The sequence below is a fragment of the Ruditapes philippinarum genome, unplaced genomic scaffold, assembly GCF_026571515.1.
Source record: "Ruditapes philippinarum isolate M1 unplaced genomic scaffold, ASM2657151v2 ctg5413_1_1_1_1, whole genome shotgun sequence".
Taxonomy (NCBI): Eukaryota; Metazoa; Mollusca; class Bivalvia; order Venerida; family Veneridae; genus Ruditapes; species Ruditapes philippinarum.
The window spans coordinates 2,621-20,061 of record NW_026853605.1 but is presented as its reverse complement, the minus strand read 5'-3'; the positions used below and the strand labels follow the sequence as shown (position 1 = coordinate 20,061).

General features: G+C 33.0%; 1 protein-coding gene across 1 annotated transcript; it reads left to right on the top strand.

The window, feature by feature from the left end:
- Positions 1-1,172: 1,172 nt before the first annotated feature.
- On the top strand, positions 1,173-10,327 carry LOC132737314 (uncharacterized). The gene is made up of 4 exons (XM_060724578.1): positions 1,173-1,273; positions 4,253-5,489; positions 5,987-6,156; positions 7,889-10,327. Exons 2-4 carry the CDS (start codon positions 4,256-4,258, stop codon positions 8,072-8,074), a joined length of 1,590 nt encoding a protein of 529 aa, XP_060580561.1. The 5' UTR covers positions 1,173-1,273; positions 4,253-4,255; the 3' UTR covers positions 8,075-10,327.
- The last annotated feature ends 7,114 nt before the right edge of the window (positions 10,328-17,441 follow it).

Here is a 17,441-nt window from a genome sequence, read left to right as displayed (position 1 = left end):
ATGGACATGCTGACAGCTCATGACAGCTTATCTTTATTGTGACCCGTACGTTCTTATCCAGAGTAATGTTTGTGGGTTTCTTCTTTTGCTAAATCTTCCTCGAAATCCTACAATATAACAAGTTCAGGAAATTATTATAAAGCTAGTCTGTATCTCGATAGATAAGTAATGCATTTAAAACAAATAGCAAAACAGTTTATAATGATGATCAAATTTTTACATCTATTACGTGTTTGATAATAATAATATCTGTATACTTGTGGTGACAACATAAATGACAGGGACAGTTATCAGCATGTTATATCCTAAATAGCAGAATAATATTTGCTTCGGGACATTTTATTCTGTTAACTAACAATATTATATCTGTATTATAACAGAGACGTTTTATGAAAATTCTGTGAAAATCGACAATAAGCTTGTGGAACAACATAATGTTACCTTTTATAAATTTTATATAAATATCTCAAAATATATAGCTATAAATCTTTTAAAAGAGAGATAATTATTTGACATAATTAGACATTAATCGTATAATAGGGTATACCACCTGTACTCTTACCACTGTGTTAGCAATGAGCCAGGTCAAACCAAATAGCAGCGCCAGATGATTTATGTTCATAGATTTATAGTGCGCAACCGGTTTTCAATAATTTGTTAGTAGCTTTAAGATTAAACACAAAACTAAGCATGAGGTATAAATGCAGCGAAATTTTCAGTCGGATCTTTATACTTTTATCGTCGCTTGCGTTCGGATGTAATATTGTCTATGTCCTTGACGTTTTAAAGAGACAATTATTTTCCATACAAATTAATTACAAAAAATGGTATTTTGTATGGAAGTTAAAAAATGCTTTGTTTACATTTTGTTACTTAACTGACAAATTATTTCACATTTATCGCTATTTTCTTCAGGTATCACTCTCTAATATTATTAGTTTTCATGTTTGCCCTTTCTACAGAAGTAAAAATGTATTTGTTTTTCTAAGGCATAATGTGCCTTTAATATAAACTATTGAGTTTAAGATATAAGACAGCCTATAAAACAAACTCAAAGGATAAGTATGAATACTTTTACTATGATTTCCTCTCATGACATTCAGAAAATCAAGATAACGTAACCAAGCTGTAATTTTTAAGTGCATGATTTATGATACCCAACATATCAATTGAACATTCAAGATTGTTGACACAATGTTAAATTTACACTTCCTTTTAGCAGGTTTTCAGTTTTTTTAAAAAAGGAAAACACAAATTTTTAAGATGTAAAAAGGTAAGGTAATATTTAATTTTATTCTAAAGTAGTGTCGAATTTAGCATAGATTTTGAATGTAAAAGTAATTAGTTTCAGATGACATTACTTCGTGACTATCTTAAAGAATACGGGCGATATAATTGATCTCAGTGATCGTTTATAGTACATTCTACGACAGTAACATTATTTTGTTCAGATGTGTTTCATTACTTTTGAACACTGATGTTAAATATCTATTAATTTTATAAGTACGTAAGGTAAGAGCCAAAATTTAAATTGATTAACAAATACGTTATTATATCGAAAGTATATACATGTATTAGTTACTTGTAATCTTTATTAAGAATTTATTGATTGAACGGAACAGCAGACTTTAATCTGCAAACTTTAATCCGAAAAGAACACATTGAATGTCCCAACATATCAAGTTATCAACTATATTCAGCTTTAATGGAAACTCAGTTATAATAGAAATTTGGGTTTATTCTTTAATGTGTAGATAAGGTTAAATAATCCATGTTCTCTATTTAGAATGTTTGCAGTAATTTATCTTAAAGGCCAGACAAGATCTACGAGTATTGTGGTGTTAAGTGTTTATATTTGTCTTTTGTCCTTTTGTTATGGGTGATTGAACTGGTGATGTGATTCGGTTCTGGGGTATAACATTTTTTCAGTAACTCTGACCACTCCTTGAAATACTTTCGAAGTGATAACACCTCTAGATTACTTTTATTGGCTCTTAAAGATGTTTATCCCCCCCCCCTTCGAAGAAGAGGGGGTATATTGTTTTGCTAATGTCTGTCGGTCGGTCTGTCTGTCGGTCGGTCGGTCTGTCTGTCTGTCGGTCTGTCCGTCGATAGACCACAAAGTTGTCGCTGATTATCTTCAAAAGTATTTATCACAAAGTCTTCATATTTCACACAGTGATTGGTCATAACTAGTAGATGACCCCTATTGATTTTGGAATTACTAGGTCAAAGGTCAAGGTCACAAGGGCCTTAAATGTCAAAATGGTTTCCGCTGATTATCTTGATAAGCATTTATCACAAAGTCTTCATATTTCACATAGTAATTGGTCATAACTAGTAGATGACCCCTATTGATTTTGGGGTCACTAGGTCAAAGGTCAATGTCACAGGGGCTTTAAATGTCAAATGGTTTCCGTTGATAATCTTGAAAAGTATTCATCGCAAAGTCTTCATATTTCACATAATGATTGGTCATTACTAGTAAATACCCCCTATTGATTTTGGGATCACTAGGTCAAAGGTCAAGGTCACAGGGGCCTGAAATGTCAAAATGGTTTCCGCTGATTATTTTGAAGAGTATTCATCGCAAAGTCTTCATATTTCACATAGTGAATGCTCATAACTAATAGCTGACCCCAATTGATTTTGGGGTCACTAGGTCAAAGGTCAAGGTCCCAGGGGTCTTAAATGTCAGAACGGATTCTGCTGAGTATCTTGAAGAGTATTCATCACAAAGTTTTCATAATTTCACATATTGATTAATCATAACTTGTAGATGACCCCTATTGATTTTGGGGTCACTAGGTCAAAGTCACAGGGGCTTTAAATGTCAAAATGCTTTCAGCTGATAATCTTGAAAAGTATTCATCGCAAAGTCTTCATATTTCACATAATAATTAGTCATTACTAGTAAATACCGCCTATTGATTTTGGGATCACTAGGTCAAAGATCAAGGTCACAAAGGCCTTAAATGTCAGAATGGTTTCCACTGATTATCTTGAAAAGTATACACACAAAATTTTAATATTACACATATTGATTGTTCATAAGTGGTAGATGACCCTTATTGATTTTGGGGTCATTAGGTGCAAGGTCAAGGTCACAGAATCCTTGAATGGTAATATGATTTCGACTTATTATCTTGGTTACTATTTATCACAAAGTCTACTTTAAATTTAATATATTCAAGGTCAATGTCACTTAAGATAATAAAAAAGACATTTTGTCCAGAGAATATCTCCTACACGCATGTTGGGATTCAAATTTAATTTCTTAGAAATTCTTTGAGAAGCAGTGTCACGGTCATGAACCAGGTCTATAGGTTAAAGGTTAAAGTCACAGTTAGAGGTAATTGTAAAATGCTTGTTTGGAGCAAAACTTATACATTCATTTGGGGATTTTAATGCAACTTGTAACAAATGTTCACCATTGTGAGGCTAAGTATTGCGTACATAATCCAAGTCCCTGCTGTCAAGTCAAAGTCTCATTGACAGATAAAAGTAACTATGAAACAGAAGATGTGTACAGGGACCATCTAGTCATCATTTATTGGTGGATTGTAACACAAATGATAACTATCATGACTACAAGTGAGACCAAGGTAATTTAGGTCAATAGTTTGCAAGGTCAGGGTCACTAGGGATAATAAAATATCCAGATATAGTCCGGATATTGCCCAGAGCATATCTCCTATATACATATCTTTAATGCCCACATTTCTGTCTAAAGCTTTTGTGACGGCGTATTTTGCGACAACGTTGCCCTTCTTTTGAATATTATAAAAAAACAAATAATTGCCGAAAGGTTTCGGTAATTTACTGACAAGGTAAGCAGCTACAGTTGTAAAATTGTAGTAAAATGATTTGCAACATTTATTAAGTTGTCGAAAGCATTGAAACCACAACATTACCGGATGAAATGTACATTTTTAAACGACATACCTACTTATTTATGTGACTGTCTTATAGATATAGAATCATTTTCTTTCGATACAATACAGTGTTTGCTTAGAATATATGTTTTTGTCTTTTATTTCTTAGAGATAAAACAATTACAATTACCATAAGTTATAACTTTTTGGTAAAAGCAGGCTTTTTGAAAACTATTATTTGAAAAGTTTGCATTATGATAGCTGACTGTCATGTTGAATTTGAATCGTATTGGATATTGACAAAAATATATAAAAAAGAAATACGAATGTCTACTAACATATGAGTATGACAAATTATTTGCCTAAATATGTTGCAGGAAATGGCTGAAAGTCAATTTGAAGACAACTTGAAATTTTCGCTTTTTGTTGAAGGTGTAGTCAATAAAGCTCAGACAGAGACAAAAAATAAGAATTCAGAAAGACTTTGTGATGATATAAGATACTATATTGAGACCTGGCTTTATCTGGTAGAACAAATTAACCCCCTTTATAAAGTATCAGAATTAATTCCAGTTGGAAGTTATGCCGAAGGAACTAAAATAATACGAGCAGACGAATTTGACTTTTTGGCTGTTATTGAAGAATTGTCTAAACCGGATGTGATTAAGATAGATGTAAGTGAAAGCGACATTAATCAAGGTTTGGTAAAAATCGTAGTAGAAGACGAAAATTTAAAGTTAAAATGGAGCGGACTTAGTAAAGACGGCCATCTGCAATGTTTTCAGCCAATAAACTTTCCCAAAAAGAATGAAAACAGATTTGGACATGTTGTTATACAAGCTTTGAAAAAGTTTATCAAAAGCGCGAAACAAATAGAACGCTCATTCGCATCACCAACTCACATCGATTGCAATATTCCTTTATCTAAAGTGTATGATAAGTATTTACATTTCAGAGGAGCTCTTTTTAAAGCACCTAATGTAATCTTAAACTTTGAATACGGGAACAGAGAGGTATCGGTTGATGTTTCACCAGCAATAAGATATCATAAAATCCACGATTGTTTCAGAGTAGATGACTGCGTTGGTCCAAAGTTTTCTGAACTTGTCCTTCGACGCAAATCTTTGTTGTTTGTCGGAACTGAAAATGAATCTGATTTTAAAGTGACTGTAACGGAAGCAGAGGTTGAATATATATTGACTGTCATGAAACCCGAGCACAAGATCATCTATGTTTTTCTCAAATATGTCAATAAATTATTTACAGAAATGTATCCATCCTATATCACACTAACTTCATACACTCTGAAAACAGTTTGTATTCATCATGATGTGAAGTGTGAAAATGACGAGAGATCCATTAAAGAGTGTTTAAAATCAGTAATGAATGATCTAAATGTTTGTTTAAATTTAGAGCAATATTTTGTTGCAAGTATAGTAAATAAACATATTAACCTTAACAAGTATAAAGGCGATGATAAGAATGACAGCAGAAACTATGCTTTTCGATGTCTCACTGAATTGTGTCAGTTACCTACAGAAATTGAAACCGTTGATGACTTTGAAACATTTATGAGGCAGATTGTGGAAGCTGAGCGACAAAAGAAAGTGCAAGGTGAGAGAATTTATTATTTATCAATGATTTTAGAGTATTTTGTTTCCAAATACTTCTAAATTAAATTCCAAACACCGCAGTTCCCGTGTTTCTGTAAAGAGCAACTATTTATTCAAAACTTTGAAGTTTATTAATATGTTGATAAAGAATTACAAAAAAGGAAACCTTTTAAAAAGTAAATGTTTAACCGAGACAAACAATTGTGGTATATTACGATTTGTTTCATAAAACAAGCTTGGGACAAATGTTTTTGTGATTTTTTAAAATTCTTAATTCTTACATGAATCCAGTGCTTATTCATTATCTAAATACAAAAATCCCATAAATACAAGTAACGAGTTTTTATTTAAGATTTTCTTTCCAGTGCCGATTATGTACAGTAATCTTTACTTGTGTATAATGAGATTACAATACTCTTCATTCGTCACATTTGAAATACTATCAAACGTTTCATTTGCACCTTATCGTACACAGTGACATTTTTACTTTATCGACAGCTGAGGAGGAAACGGCAAAAGTTGATAGAAAATGTTTTGAACTCTATTATGCCGAGCGTAAAGAAAAAGCTTCAAAAATTGTTGCTATGGGATTTGATCCTGATGATGTGGAGGAAGTTATGAAAGATTATTGGCATACTGAAAATACTATGATAAGTATCCTACAGAGGGTATGTTCTGTAATACAAATCATTGCTTTATATAAACATTTTAAGACAATTATTCTACAATTGAGAAATATGCCATTAAGAGAAAAAAAGCAACTTTTTTTAATAAAATGACAAAATTATGAAATTATGAAGTTAAACCGTTTATCAAAAGATCGGCAAAGCTATAACAGTCAATGTGAGTGATATGGTATTTATTTCACGGATAGCAAAACAAGTACATAGCTTAGTATAACATAAATCTTTTTTTTATTCTTCTTCCGCATAGCGAGGCGGGGACTATAAGAATGGCCTCCGTCTGTCAGTCCGCCTATCCGTCCGCATCATCACACTCGTGTCCGCTCAATTACATTTTAACCGCTGAATTTTTTTTTGAAATAACTATGCACAAGTTATCACCATTATGAGACGATGTGCAGAGCGCAATGATTTAGTTGCTACCCCTACGGTTAAGGTCACACTCAAGGATAAAAAGTATATATCGTGTCCGTTCCAAATCTTTAAAACCGCTTTTTAAGATAACTTGGCACAAGTGATCACCATTATGAGACGATATGCATTGTGCAATAATTGGGTTGTTACCCCCAAGGTCAAGGTCTCACTTCAAGGTCAAGTGTTAAAAGTCTACATTTTGTGTCGGCTCCATAACATTTAAACCACTGCAATGTTTTTTTTAAGATAGCTTTCCAGAAATTATAACCATTATGACACCCTGTGCAGAGCACAACAATTAAGGCATTACCCTCACGGTCAGGGTCACACTAAAAGCTCCAGTTTTAAAACATCTATTTTTCATTTCAGCTATGTATTTAAAGGTTTTAAAATTACTTGGCACAAATGATTCCCATCATGTCCCCAAGGTACATCCAGCTTGCTACCCCTATGGTCAAGATCACATTAAGAGGTCAAATGATAAAGTCCACATTTTCCTGTTTGCTGCTTTACTTTCAAACTACTTAAATGTTTTTGAAACGACTTTACACCTATGGTCACAATAATGATATGATGTGTGCAGCGTAATATTCAGGTTGATTCCCCCAAGGTATATGTCATAATAGAGGTCAAATGTTAAATGTCAACAATTTTGTGTCCTCTTTATAACTTTTAACTACTGATTTTTTTAAAATTATATTGTCACAAATTTTCATTATCATCGGCACCTACAAGGGGGCAACAACCAGGTGGCTACATCCAATGTCAAGATTATAACATATCCAGCAGTCTTGTAATTATCACCTGAATTATTTGTAAAGCATGGAAACTATAACAAAAACATGTAATACATAAAAGTCACAATAGATAAGTAAGTTTAAACAGGACTTATCACTTAAGCCCACGGAACAGCAATTTTGCCTAAAGCATGATCAACCAAATATGTAAGAAACTTGTCAAAATATGAAGTCTTATATGACACATCATAGTTACCAAGACCTTGACCTAAAAACAAAATAAAAGGATCTACAAAGGTATCTGTCTGAATATGGAAGATAAATGGCCAGTAGCTGTAACACTTTTGTGATGAGCAGATGTTCTAATGATATACATGGCACAACATCAAGGTCATGGTTGGTTAAAGCCTTCAAGGTCAAGAAGTACAAATTCATGTCTGCTGCGGAAGGGGATTTAGTTGTCTTTCAGACTGCCTTGTTTCATTTTTAACTACTTACGAAATTGAATTACATGTATATGACTAAATTGTCAACATATTGTATTGTTTTATTATATATTACTACAGCGCGTAAGGGAACGTGAAAAGAAAAAGCTTAACGCCGAACAAGTCTGTTCAGCAACTCAAGGAATGCTAGTCTCTGACACACATTCTGTCAACGAAGAACATTTAAATGGTGATGTGCCTGAGGAACTTTCAAGTCAACAAAGAAGCGCCACTCAAATATTGTACCAACGGGAGAAAGATGTTTGATTTTTTTCTAAACAGTCTTGGATTACAAGTAAAATGTTTGTGTTACATTCTGCAATGATATTAAGTGTTATATAGATTTATTTATTTATTTATTTACATCATTAATTTACATATACATGATGTTTGCAATACTTTGTATCACTAGTGGAGCCCGCATCTCCCTGAGGTATATGTCTTCCACGAGAGTCACGATATTGAGACACTTCATAATATTTTTATAAAGAAGTATTGGGGGTATTTAGAATGAATTGAGAATGCACGGAGAATTATGTAGATTGTCAATGGAAATTATACTTAAACGATATCTTAAGGTTTGGATACAAAACCTTTAAATCTCATATTAACAGTCAAGTCGGATAGATTCGAAGTGAAAATGCTTAATTCAGTTTTATTCTATATATGTTGCTACCCTGAAATATTTTATTGTTAAGGGAATGTAAATGAATAATTTGTTTATGATAATATTGAACGTAATTTCATATATTTATTTTAAATTCAATTAGTAATTACCTATGTAATATTAAATGTTGTAATCAGACAGAGTACGACCAGAAGGTGATCACCGATCCACTAGGTAAATAATGGACCCGAGGGCCTATTAATTTTACCGACCCTTCTTTGACGTATATTAATGTTTTAACAATACAATACAAAACTTCATTCAGTCAATTACAGAAACATATGGTTAGAACTAAAACAAACAAATATGTTCAATGACAGATATGTCAAATGAAAGAAGAGTGTAGTTCAAAAACATTAACAATTGAAAATAATTCTAACAGTTAAACAATCCATATACTTTGCTCACACGTCTCATATAATTCTTATTGAATGGAATATGTACTTCTATCATCACAGTTTTATTCACTTTGATTGTTGTTTATGTGACGTACATTTGATGAGACTTAAACTATTTGAGCTTGAACTTGTATACGTCATATTTCGGATCAGGCTGAGTCAAACCGATGATACCTTTTTTGCTTTAAAACATATCAGAATCTTTATTGTTTGTTTGTTTGTTTTTGGGTTTTACGTCACATCGACACAGTATAGGTCATATCGCGACGTTCCAGCTTTACTGGTGGAGGAAGACCTCAGGTGCATTATTCGTGCATTATTTCAGGCACGAATTGGCACCTGAGTAGAACCACCGACGTTCCGTAATTCAGAATCTTTAAGTCGCTTAAATCAATACATGTATTAAAACATTAACATTTCAATATGTTTTGCTATAAGTTAGTAACTACATGTGAAACACTTGATAGAAGAAATCAACAGCGGAAAAAGAAACTTAAAGGAAGTTTATACATGATAACTTCAATGGGCACTTAAAGATCCTGTAACTCAATTTTTTGTTGTTTTATATCATATAATTATATAATGCTCAAATGAAGATTCATCAATATTGTAAGTTCTAAATAGCATTATTTGTTAAGATAGTACCGAATTTACATTTCTCGTAAATAAAGGGAGGTAATTAGAAATTTATTTTCTGAGTCATTTTTTCAATAAGAAATGAATGCATGTATTTTAATGAGGACAAATATTTGCTGTACATATTTTACATATTCTTCGATGTTTAAAAATTGTTTTAGAAGATAATCATATACAAATATAAAATTTCACTTAAGTATAGTAACAACCTTAATTTCAACATTAAGGATGTTTACGTAGGATTGATAGTATAAAGTCAAATGTCGCATATGCTTGGCTTCGTCAGTTGAAAGGATTTTAAAAAAAACTTTCCGCTTCATACGTTGAAAGGCTGATATTTTCCGCTGAAATTGCATTAAAGAAACTATTTGACCCAAACATTGCTTTCAAACTTCATATTTTGATTCTACGTTATAAGAAGACGCTAGCTTACATATCTTTGGCTCAGGAGTAATAATATTTTCCATTGAAATCCATCGTGAAGCTCCCTGATGGGCGTTCCTTACCGACTGGTTAACACCGTTGGTATAAGACCACTGTGGGTTCGAATCGCGCCGGGGACATTCGTTCATGTGGGGAAACTATCCAGCTAGCATACGGAAGATTGGCGATTCTCAAGTGCCTGGGGTCCTTCTCTATAAGATAAAAGGCAGAGAGTCGTGCGAAGTAAAATCCTATCACAATCTTAAGCACTAGTGTTAGCAAAATACAATATGTATCGAATTGTGTGAGTTAAGTCAACTGTTTACAACTGTTGTTCCATTAAAGTTGCATACAAATGAAATAGCTACATTTCGTAAATTAAATGTGTTTCATTTCGATTCCCGTTGTTTTTTTAGTGTCCAGATTAAAATCTATCATTAATTATAATGCAACATACAACATGTAAATTATTACATGAATCTTGAATTACTGCTTTAAACTTTAATAAAATTGATTATTTTGAAATATTCCTCATGTCTCATGTGGAGTCATGCAACTTAAAATGAAATAATTTTAGTTTTTACCACAGGTAGAAGTATCGAACCTGGTAAGAAAAAATATTACCAGATCGATATAAAAAGTCTGTGTTCATCTTAAATGTTTAAAAAATATACAGTGAAATATGGGCCACTTCAAATATACTATCAGTGGAGAGAAAGGCGGGAAGTGAAAACAATTGTCCAGATAAATAAAAAAAACATTCATCACTATTTCACGTTTGTATTAAGCCTCCACCAGGTCTATGGCCCTTTCTTTTCAGGAAACGAGCGCATTCGTATGGTGGCATAGAGGTGACAAAAGTGCGTTTTTATTTATCTCATGCGCACGAGGTATTATGTCAAGGCCACAAGTGGTGCACACAAGATACTTTGTCGTAGCCAGCCACGAGTTACTAAGCCGCGAGAGCGAGATAATTAAGTAGTGTACACGAGATAGTGTGTCGTGGGCACGAGTTACAAAGTAGTGTGCACGAGATACTATGTCGTGACCACGAGTTACTAAGTCGTGCGCATGAGATAACTTAGTCGTGCGCACGAGATAATTTATCAATCCGATTACACTTTACACAATGTATATGATTTTTTTAGATAACTAGAAATGTGCCATAGGACAATGCTGCCCCTACTTCACCTGTCTGTCATTGTGCCATATATGAAAGTTATTGATAGGACAATGATTTTACATTTATCGTTATTGTGGCCCTGATTTGTGACCCAATGCCCTTAGAATTATTATTTGTCATCTACTGATCAGGTTCAATGTACATACTAGGTTATATAAACCATGGCTTACTTCTTCTCAAGTTAAACATCAGACAAGGATTTTACATGAAATGATTATGGTTACCTTGACCTTTGACCTATGACTCAAACATCAATCTACCGGTCATACCAAAGAAAATAAACCAGTGCTTATTCCCTCTCAAGTTGGTTTAAACATATTTATTTAAGCTCGATTGCGAAACAAGTTCTTGCTTATATTTATCACTTTCGAGTCCGCTTCCTGGAACCAACCAGTACTGGTGTCATATGGAGAAACATGGTCGTGACACAAGTAGGGCTCGAACCCATAATCTCTGGGTTGAGAGGCAGACACCTTAACTACTAGGCCACCGCAACCCTCTCAAGTTAGCGTATGCACAAGGTTAAAAATTGTTCAGGCCGTTAGTACGTACATACTTACCCGGGATAACAAAATTGCGGCAATGTTTCGGAACGTAAACATAGACTTATACGTGTTTGTCAACCGAGTCAAAATCACATGCATTTACTGAATATCATCAATAAAGACTTTAAGTGGGATCACTCACAGTCGTCAGAAGCATCTGATACACGCAAGATTCGAGGTTCAAACCTTTCCACTGTATTTCGATTGCTTTCTTAGCCACGGTAAATTAGCTGTTCGGTATTTTGTAACGGGTTCTGACTGGCCAATAGCAATGAAACCGCAACATTTCGCACAAGCTAGGATGCCTGGCCTTAATTTGACATTTAAGTTTTTACGCGACAACCATCAAACTATCTGAAAAAAAAACATTACTTTTTGTAAATACCTAACACATTTGCGCTTAATAAATTGCACATTATAGCTCGGGATATCCAAGATTGATATAATTATAGTATATAGTAAATGTAGAGGATGTAAAATGTAAAACAATAACTCGACCCAACTCTTACAATGACAACAAAGAACTATTTTTTCTTCTAAGCAGATGCGCCGGTTATCAAATATCTAAGATTTCTATATACATGTACATGTAAAAGTAACAATAATCATTACTTTGACCTTTACCGTACAAAAATACAACCAGATTCTAAAAAAGATCTGTATAAAGCTATACTATGCTATGATATGCTATGCTATGCTATGTTATGCTTTGATATGCTATGTAGTGAAATTTGGGATGAGTTCAATTTTTATGTTTAAGTGTCCTGTTAATCAAGATATAAGAAATATACATATTACGAACTATTATATGTTTGCCTTACAATTCCAAACTAATGAAATGTTTCTAACAAAGGTAACGTATTATCCTTCATGTCATTGTACGTTCATGCCACAATACGTATGTCACAGATTAAAATTATATGTTAATGGCAGATGTGGCTTTCCATGGTTTTAATTAAGCGGAAACATCGTGCACGTGCGTTTTTATTCGGTTTGTTTAGTTTGACAAGTTGAAGAAGAGGATTGAGTTTGCCTGTAAGACTCCACAAGAAACCTAATTCAAACAAGGACAGAAACACAAGACCTACTATGATGCTAAGGTTCGAAACTCTATTATAGATGTTGGAGACAGGGTCCAGATAAAGGAATGTTACCCCTAAAGGTAAGTTAGACGACAAGTGGAAAAAGGAACCTTACATCATAGTAGGCATCCCAATAAAGACATTCCAGTTTACAAACTGAAGCATGAAACTGGCAAGGGAAAAGAGAAGACCCTACATAGAAACATCCTTCTTCCTCTGATGTCTATACCGTACACTTACAATTAATGAGACACAGAGTGAAAAGAAGGTTTCTAAGCCGAAGGCCAGACCAGAAAAGAGGGAACAACAAACTATAGGAGTTGTACAAGAGCAAGGTTCCTACTCAGACTGCAACGCCGACAGTGCCACTCTAGATACATCCCTCCACATAGAAGGCCAGCATCTAAGCCCCGTGTACTAAGACCGTAGACCGGTGCAGCCAATCAACAATTCATGTGTTGTTTGGTGAGGATCAGTTGTTATCTACTAGTGGAGAGACGTCATCTTTTTTCAAGGAATTTAAGGAGTCAACATGTTTGTCTAAATTCACATTTTAGAGATAATTTTACAGTTGATAACTTTAATCCTATTTTTTCAGGTAGAAATCAAACAAATAGTTCCCTTAATATTATTATTTTATCAAATAGTAATTCAAATGTTTCTAATGGTAACATTTTTTCTCTTGTTACTGATAATTCCAGTATTGTTCGAAGCTTATCAAGGGTTAGAAGACCACCAGATAGGTACCCATCGCAGCAAATATTGATTATAATCAAAATCGTGACAACTTTTGCAGATCAGGAGAGAATGTCACATATGAGATATGACTTTTGATTTACATATAAATGATTGAGATATTTTATATCAGTTTTGATTTATACATGTATGTATTTTGTATACTGAACTTAATTTCTGTGTTTTACATTACAGCATTGTAATAAAGTTTCAGTTTAAACATGAAATCTATATATCAGAAATCATTATTTCTGTGTATGCAATTTACATTTCAGATTTTCGAGAGAAAACAAGTAGATGAAATATGTATATTGTATTTCGAAATGTTAAGAAAATGCCTTTGTTGTAATAATTTATATTGAATGCATTTCTTTTTGATATTTAACCTGAATTTTGTGTTGTGTCTGAAAATGTTGTATTTATCTTTTCAGAAAATATGGTGCAGTACCTTTAATGCTGATAAATTTAGTGTTGTACCTTTAACATGCTAAATTTTGTAATGTGCCTTTAATCTACCATTACTCCAGAAAGGTTAATTTCAACTTCATGTTATTCTCGTATATCTATTTCAGTTTGCATAAATAAGATAGAGTATATGTTTTTAAATGTGCTTTATTGTGGTTACTGATTTGTGCCATTCCCGCCAAGCAAAAAGTCGAGAATAATAAGTTAAAAATGCGGGTCCGCGGAGCGAAAACACGCTAATTAGGGGGAGCGCAGGACAAAGTTTAATAAATAAAACTTCGAGATTTTAGAAATAAAACGGGCGGGGCGCGGAGCGAAAACCCACTAATGAGCGCCCAGGCTGCTATAGCTAATAATCGTGTTTTCGCTGCGCGCCCACGCCATTTTAACTTTTTCGACTTTTCACTTGACGAGGTCGCAAGACAAAAACACGCGCGAAGAAGATTTATCTATTAAACTTTAAAATATCTTTATTACAATATTTTATTTTTTTGTATTTACTAGTAAAAAAGAAGAAAATAAACACTAATTAATTGCTTCTATTCTAAATAATCCTATTTCAAGTGATATTGTTAGCACCATAAAAAGTTGTAATTTACTTTGGTATAAATTGAACAGAGGTGTGAAAGGCAACAAAAGACTGTTGTGTTTTAAATGAAAGATGATTGTATTTATACAGTTAACTGGTTACTAAACAATAAGATATGACATGAATATATGTGGTAAATATTGATTGTAAAAAGTATCTTCAATCATTAAAGTTGTAAACATGTAATATTAACTTTAAATAAAAGTAATTATTTTTTCTTTGCTGAATAATGTTAGCAATTATTTTGTTTGACACTGTGTATTTTTCCAAACTTTGATGAATATATAAAAGTAATGGTACTGATACTTAATTACTTTCCCCAAAAAGTACTGGTACTGCAGTACCTAGCTAAAATCTAGTACGTACTTGTACTAGTAATGGTACTGCATAACTTGGCAAGTACTGGTAATGGTACTTAAGTACTACACCCTTAGTACTGATGCAGCCTGTGACACGTATATTTGTTTATATGTTAATCACGAGGAACTTAAAAATTAAGCGTTGTTGTTCTTCTTCTACAATATATGTGAACTTCACAGGTTATCATTCAGAATAGAGTAAAAAGTCTGTAGTTTATGCAAAAACTGGTACGATTTTGTAATTATCAGTATTTTATATTTTATATCAAAATGTAATGCAAACTAGATATTCTAAAACAAGTATTTGTAAATTATCTAAAAATGATTCGAGAAAATAAAAAAAAAATCTTTTGGAAATGCCCGCCTTCAAAAGTTTAAGTTACTAGTTTATAAAGATTTTTGGCATATTTTATGGCTCTATGCATATACATGTATAAACGGTTGTTGCATATATTGATTATGTTGTTGTTGTAATATAGCAAACAATCGTTTATATACTGCCATTTAATTACTCAAGAATCTTTATAATGAATTTTAATACAGCAAAAGGGAAAATTAAAGTAACCAATAAATTGACTGCATCCGTACAGGTCACATAAACGTCACGAGCGACCTTGAAAACTTGTAGTATTATAAAACATAAACGAATGGAAGACAATAAAAAACTGACGAATAATAGTTATAAAATCACGTGTACACATTCTCATTGTAATCACATTTTTAAAAATATGCTTAATCACAGAGCTGTCAAATATTTCAAAGTACTCTAACACTGTAGAATATACCGCTTGATCCTCCTCTGACGCCGCCCGCTCTATAGATAACACAACAGTTTCCGGTGTATACGTGCACTTTATTAATAATGTTTAGAAATCTAGATCTACATTTACTTCTATATCTTTAATAATCTGGAGTACTAAAAGTGAAGTAAGTTAACGGAATGTATATGTTATCTGTGTGCATTTTGTTTATTCTACTCATAAATAAGCATTATTATCTTTTAACCATGACCTCATTTTCATTTACTGGCGTGTAGCATGCATTTTCAGCTAAATTGCATTATATTGTTTACAATCAACCATGAAAATAACAAATAAAAAGTATGATATAGTTTAACAATATTGGCCTGGCACTTCATTAATTTTCGTAAAGGTCAATATTAATTAACTATTTGATATAATATTTGTGAACTTCGCACGTCGGTGATGAGGTGTGGCGTACCGGACTTCCTATCTGAATGTCTCTGGTTCGCTTTCTAACCAACTTATTAACGAGATGATTTCTGCCGTTCTGTTGACTGAAGTGTTTCCTTTTGTTTCCGTAAATACTTAGACGTACACATTTTTCTCTAGAGTAGAACGCATCACAGATACTTGGGGTTTGGAGCTCAAAACGCCTTTAAAATCCAAATAAATGCATATTTGTCAATCCCAGGACATGTACTGATCATATATATCAAAAAATCTTAATATATGCCGTTTTGAAAAAAAATCATATTTCAACAACTATAATAATACACAAGATAAAAATGTTCGCCGGAAAAAATCCGCACCCCTACCGTCATAATCACCATGTATTTTATTCCATTTCCAATATTTTCACATAATCCTTTGGTCCATCGACACAGAAGATATAATTCTTCACGATGATGGTCAATTTTAAACTTCAACGGTAATATAAACAACGCAACAGCCGAAATAAACATCAATATTCTCGCCGTTTTTTTCAACGACAAAAACTTTCGATAAATTCAATGGACCAGACGGCTATGAACGAAGCTATCCGATTATGTGGCCCCAGCTTTGCCGTGTGCAAAATGCGCAGCGCTTTTAAGTTTGGGAACCACATAATCGGATAGCTTCGTTCATAGCCGTCTGGTCCATTGAATTTATCGAAAGATTTTGTCGTTGAAAAAAAAACGGCGATAATATTGATGTTTATTTCGGCTGTTGCGTTGTTTATATTACCGTTGAAGTTTAAAATTGACCATCATCGTGAAGAATTATATCTTCTGTGTCGATGGACCAAAGGATTATGTGAAAATATTGGAAATGGAATAAAATACATGGTGATTATGACGGTAGGGGTGCGGATTTTTTCCGGCGAACATTTTTATCTTGTGTATTATTATAGATGTTGAAATATGATTTTTTTTCAAAACGGCTTATATTAAGTTTTTTTGATATATATGATCAGTACATGTGCTGGGATTGACAAATATGCATTTTATTTGGATTTTAAAGGCGTTTTTAGCTCCAAACCCCAAGTGTCTGTGGAACGCATAAGTATTTTAACAGTTTTCTCAGGGAAATTACGCAAAGTATTAATATGCTTAAATAGCGCATACACGATATATGTGCACATATCAAAATACTACATAGAAAGTATACATAAAGAGGGTTTGCATAAGAGAATGGCAATTTTAAAACTATGACAAAAAGAAATAAAAGTAGCTGATCCAGGATTCAAACCAGCGAGTTTACGTCTATGTTCTTTAAGAGACAGACCTTTACTTAATTACTTCTTGCAAATAAAACAGGATTATCTACTGT